Source organism: Neopelma chrysocephalum, unplaced genomic scaffold, assembly GCF_003984885.1.
Source record: "Neopelma chrysocephalum unplaced genomic scaffold, ASM398488v2 Primary Assembly neopelma1_102, whole genome shotgun sequence".
In the NCBI taxonomy this organism is placed as follows: domain Eukaryota; kingdom Metazoa; phylum Chordata; class Aves; order Passeriformes; family Pipridae; genus Neopelma; species Neopelma chrysocephalum.
Genome location: NW_020897765.1, coordinates 4390482 through 4396481, shown reverse-complemented (window position 1 = coordinate 4396481; position 6000 = coordinate 4390482). Strand labels below are relative to the sequence as shown.

Sequence of the window (6000 nt, the reverse complement as noted above, 5' to 3'; positions counted from 1 at the left end):
ATATTTATATTTATATTTATATTTATATTTATATTTATATTTATATTGAAGGACCATTTTCTAGTTTAACTGGACAGGCAGGAGTAAACCAGTAAAATCAAGTTATTGCTGGCAAATAGAAGGGGGTTGTTTGCCTCACTTTGCATCAGCAAGCAGGGCAGACAGAAGCAAATACTTTATACTGAAAAGGCTCACTTTGTACCCAAAGGGAAATGCTTTCAGGAACCTCTCGTGAGGTTTCATAGTAGTACTGGGGAGGGAAAGACAAACACCGAAATAACTCTCTGACCAGAAGCGTTGTATTCTCGGATCTCCACAAAGTCATTTGTGCACTCAGAGGAGTTTTGAATATCTAGGCCTTCTAGTCTGATGGTAAGATAGTGGCCCCTGGGACCCTGCAGAAACCATTCACACAGCAGGTTGTCTTGATAATGAATGTCAGGATACCCTGTGCTTTCGATGATGCCAGTTTGTCCTATCACTGTCCCGCCACAGGGAGCTGCAAAAGAAAGAATATTGTTTGGTCGACTGAAGGACCTCAGAAAGATGATCATTCTCCTAAACAAGAGTTAAAGCTAAGGCACAAATGACCTGTCCCCTAACTGCAGCAATAAAACAGGAATTGCTTTCCAGTTAAAAATATTCCATGTTCTCCAGCTAATTCAACCAGTCCTAGTTTGTTTTTTTGTTGCTTTTTTTTTTCACACACACACGTCCCCTGCCATTGCAAGCAACCCTTCCTCTCTGTCATATCTTTTATAACTTGAACAAATTCACAGTTTTCAATCTAATCTTCACCTATGTCCATATTTAGCAGAAAATCTTGCAAAGATGTATCAGATAAATTATAAAGCGATGCAGCTTGCTAAGTATGGATCTAAATTTTTTATGACTGGCAGAAGTTGACTCCTGGTATGGGCCTACAGCTATGGTCTAGACTCTTCTTTCCTGTTGTCCCTTCCTGTTCACATTCCACTCCTTGTGATGCCTTGGTAAGTGATCATTGCACAATTTGTAAAACAGCTTCAAAATTTTCATTTTTAATTTTCTCTCCTGAACACTCATTTCTCTGTGGTACCTGCAAACATAAGTTCTTATTAGTAAGGCTTACAGCCAACATGTGCTTGCAGACACATGGTGTGATTCTTCAGGTGGTCCTGTGCAGGGCCAGGAGTTGGACTTCGATGATCCTTGTGGATCCCTTCCAACCCAGGATATTCTATGATTCTATGAAAAAATATTTCCAGGTGGAATTTACTGGAATTTTTTTTACAGTGAATTCTGTGTCTGTCTGTTACAATCTTGCCATGGCAATAACAGTTGTGTTCTTACTGTCTCCTCCTCTGAGTGATCAGTGCTTTGTTTCAGGATTACTGGCATCCAGCTAAGATTCTGTAAATCCATTAGGGTTAAATGTAAGTTGTGGCTTCATATACTAACAAGTATATCTATACAAGTTCCTTCAGTTTTCGTATGCAGGAATATAATAGCACACTATTTTGGCTTAAGTGCTTGAGATCTAATGCAATCACCAAAATTCTGTGTAAAAACAATATATTCCACTGTTAATATATTTTAAAACAATATATTAACAATCCTAGACTTTCCTATATGAGTGATACTAACATAATAGCTGTTATTCTTTGAAGATTATTAACGTTATCAAAACCAAAACAGTGGCATATTTCTCAATCTGACCAAAGACTATTTTTTCTTTAATTTTAAAACTTTGCTAGTGCTTTCCAATCCTGTTTTTGCAGTTTGAGAGCAAATAATTTTAAAGTATTTCTCTTCCCAACTGACAAATAATGCTTCTCACTTAATTCCTTTTTCAGTCCATTATTCTGCTACCTCTGTTTGCCTAGCAGCATTGTCATCATAGTTTGATTTACATTTACATAAAGAAGCTCCTAATTTTTTCTTCTCCTGCCAGTTCTCAGCTGATCTTTGCATTCCCCTTCAGAATCCTGCTCATGAAAGTGACATTAAGTTTGCATGCAGAAAATCAAATCATGTTACACGACTTTATCTGTATTGACTTTTTTCCTACTCCTCCTTTGATAATTGTCTTTGAGAAGAGGTTATCCAGTCATTGTTTTCACTGCTGCACGTCGATGAGTACTTTCCTATTCATATTTCCCTAATTTTCACTGCTTGCTAAGTGCAGAACATGCTGGTATCTGTCAGCCCACAGATCTGATTTAAACCCTATTACAAAAGTCTAACAGTTGAGACCAAAATCTTCTTTAAAATCAAGAAATTGATAAATGCAAGCATTACCAATGGAGTATTTAGCATTGAATCCCACGTGTGTGGCGCTGCTGTCAGACCTGAACCTCAGGTACATGACAGCTCCTGAGGATCTCTGCGAGCCTGGCATCAAACCTCCGCACAGCTTGGCAATGACAGGGGCGGTGGTGTCAGCACCACTGCGGAGCTCTAGGTAGCTGGAAGTGCAGCTAGAAGAGGAGAGAATTTTCTGTTCAATATATGGCAGTAATGCTTCAAAATCATTTCAGTATGTGCACAAAGCCATGAAGCTGTAGTGAATTAGATCAGTTTCCATGCAGTGTGACCAGGACAGAATCAACAATTTCGTAATCCATTGTACTTATGTAATAATTGAATTAAAAGAAGTGCTAGAAACATTGAGAAAGATTTATCTAAAACTCAGTCTATGATCAGACCAGATCTGACAGAAGTAAGTTCTGGGAAGAGATATGAAGAGTACTAGTTGTGACCATCTTTAATATTTTTTATTTGCAGCATTCAGATTCATCTGATATTCCCTATTAAGTCTCACTGATGAGTGTTGAATTAAGGAACAACACCACAGATTAAGGGAATAAAAATTCAAATCTGGGGGTTACTTAGCTGTGCATAGAAAGACTCAAAATATCTTAACTAACAACTTTGCTTTCGTAATGGTGCAGTGTCCTGGGAAACCAGAAAGGACACCTTTGGAATTGCCTATCTTTCACCATTTTTTCAGGATGTGGTCTCACAGATGATGCTCACCTTTGCCTTATAGTGGTCCAGCCCCTAATCAATGAAGTTACGTCAGCTGGAAACTAGCCTTGTTTTATGCTTCAGGCAGGGTGTGCAAAATGTGTAGACCCATTGCAAACCAGCAGCCAGGCAATGGAGGAGCGAGACAAAGTGTTATGGTGGCAATCCACTGGCTTTAAATGCACCTGAGAGTCCAAATGACTGCAAAACTAAATACTAAATATGAAAGAACTAGAGGGCACTGATTTTACAGAAAGTACCTTGCTACCATGGATGTTTCCACTTTGTCAGTTATACTAATTTCTGTTATACACTGCAAAGTTCTAGGAATGTAAACCAGTGGCCTGATAGCTCCAGTGATCTCTCAAAAATTTCTTAACCACATTGGATTGTAAATCTAGAAGTGTTCTCTGGGAGGAATTAGAGAAAGTAACAGGGAAAGAAGAATCAGAATTAATTCTCTGAAGAAACACAAGTAAAATAATGTGGATGTATACTTTGGTGAAGGTTCAATGTAAAACTGATCTTCAAATTGCAGCTCTACTGCATGTCCATTGGGAGCAGTTATGGTCCAGACACAGTCAGCATGCGGGGGGTAATTGCTCGGATAGTTGGGGGAAGATGTATATCCACTGGGGTTGAAATCATTGATATAAATGTTCCCTCCACAAGCTGGTAAAGAAAAGATCAGCAATAAAAAAACAACATGTAAAGGAAACGGGTGAGCCATCAAAAATATGAGTTACCACTGTATTCCAACATTTTCCTTTTGATGTCATACAGTTACATAAAAAACAAATACATTTTATTGCTTACCATGAGAAAATATTTTAATGCAGTAGAATCCTATGTTTCTGTGCTCCTGTTTACCTATCCCTACTCATTTCCAAATGTTCAGGGCCCTGAATTAAACTCCTATTAGTTCTTCCTTGGATTGCTTCTAAAACAAGCAGAAAACATATTTCTTGCCTTGTTTCTATCCCAATTCCCAAGAGCTAAAAAGCCCACAATATTTCTGTTAATCGATCCCCACTTGTATTTTCCAAAAACTGAAATGTCTGTTTGAGAAAATAATGAATGTGTGAGGAATTTCAGTCAGAGCAAACATGAGGCTTTGTTCAGGTCCTTTATCCCACAAAAATATCTTTATTTTGACCAGAACTTTTCCATCAAAACAACACTTTATGTTGTAGCAATACTGGTTTAACACAGTGCTTTAGTCAAGTTCCATAAATTGAAGTAGTAGAAATGCTATTGTAGAGCTTCATTGATTCTCCCCATGAATCCACCAGAAGAAAGATTCTTTGGGGCAGCAGGGGAAATAAGCAAAAATCAAGTACTTAAAAATTGGAGTGGATAGACGGGTCACTTTAGTTGTGTTTAGATACACTGTTTAACAATGTATCTAAACAGGTGTCCCCAGTGGAGTGTGTCATGAATACAGTGGAATAACTGCAAATGCCAAGGTCCTGATTTACTCCTGGGACCTGAGTCTGCATTTTTTTCATTCTTTCAAAAAAGTTAGGTCTGGCAAGTAATGTTATTTTCTCAGTTGGGAATAAAACTTGTGAGAAGTGTTGTCACCTTTCTAGACATACTAGCCTGAATAATTCCTAACATAATTTAGCAGTTGTACTGGGTATACTGTATGTTCAAAATAATGTTCTTGTTCCCAGGGTTTTTTTCTTTTCCTGCATGAATTTTTAATGTCTCTTCCTAACTGAAGATGTTATTTCCCTGGTAAAGTGTTTCCATTTTTTTTTTTAAACTTCAATATCTCCACGTTCTATGACCTGACTTTCTTTAAAAAGGAGAAATTTGAGTGTCAGATCAGAAGTTATGCACTACAGGACATTTTTGCAGATATATGATTTTACCAGGGGTGGGACTTTTAACAAGAACTTCCTTTAAGAGGACAAACTCCAAGTTACATATGTATGAGTTGCAGAATTTAGGCTTATTACCTAGACTTACCTAGACTCTTAGCTTCATATATCAGTTTGAATCCTTGACCCTCATTCCTGCTGTCAGAAATGAAGTGGACAAACAGCTGATTGTCTGTGGTGTACATGGTTGAGATGAGGCTGCTTCCACAAAACCGTCCATTCCCTCTTGCAGACACCAAAGGTGGAGCAGCATCATCTAACCCATTCTTCAGCTAGAAGAGAAATTGCTAACGTCACTTCAAAACAAAACAGCTCTGGAATGAGCACACTCCATCTTAGTTCTTCCAGGCACAGGGGAAATTAATAAACTAGTGATTAGTTAATGCACAGCAATAAATAAGAGAGACACAGAGAGAGAGAGAAAAAGAGAAACAATATCTGTAGTATTTGCCTTTGGTGTTTGCACACTGTGACACCCTGAGCTGCCTTACTGACACTGAAATCTGTAAGATTCAGTAGCTTTTATAGCTTTGAGGATTGGGTGACTGAGTCAATAATCTCACCTCTATGTAATCTCCAAGGCTGCAGGAAGTATCCTCATTCTTAACCTGGAAAGGCTGTTCAAAATGAACAGCAATGATAAATCCAGCGGTTACCACTACATGCCAGGAACAATTCAGATTAGGAGCATAGTCTTGAGGGTAGTTGGGGGATGCTATCACACCCCTGCTCATGTGCAAATAGCCTCCACAACCTGAGAAAAACAAGTTGAAGTAAAGAGAAAAATATTAGTGTCAACCATTCACCTAACCACTTAGAGAAAACCCCTGTCTACTAAAAGATGTGACAGGCAAAAAAAATGTTGAAACAAGTGTATGAAGAGTTGAGGGATATAGAGCAAGGTACACGATGAATGATGTCCCAAAATACAAGCCAGTAGATTGAAAGATGACACACACCAAAACTCCTGACAGTGAGACTCAGTTCTCAGACTCAGCAGATGAATACGCAGGCAGCTATGTCAAGGACCTCCCATGCCATGAGCATATCATTACACTGTCTGAGGACATTGCTTCTAGCCATGGACCAAACCACTGCCACCTAC

The 6000-nt window shown here is 38.5% G+C and overlaps 1 protein-coding gene across 2 annotated transcripts in view; it reads right to left on the bottom strand.

Annotated features, from left to right (window-relative positions):
- CUBN (cubilin) overlaps nucleotides 1-6000 on the bottom strand; it is a 146249-nt gene that overhangs the window by 45140 nt on the left and 95109 nt on the right. For both annotated transcript variants that reach the window (XM_027695563.1, XM_027695562.1), the window contains exons 42-46: nucleotides 5459-5649; nucleotides 4984-5167; nucleotides 3507-3681; nucleotides 2281-2459; nucleotides 290-499 (exon numbers count right to left, since the gene is read on the bottom strand). In XM_027695563.1, coding sequence (XP_027551364.1) covers nucleotides 290-499; nucleotides 2281-2459; nucleotides 3507-3681; nucleotides 4984-5167; nucleotides 5459-5649 — 939 coding nt within the window. The remainder of the gene's footprint in view (nucleotides 1-289; nucleotides 500-2280; nucleotides 2460-3506; nucleotides 3682-4983; nucleotides 5168-5458; nucleotides 5650-6000) is intronic.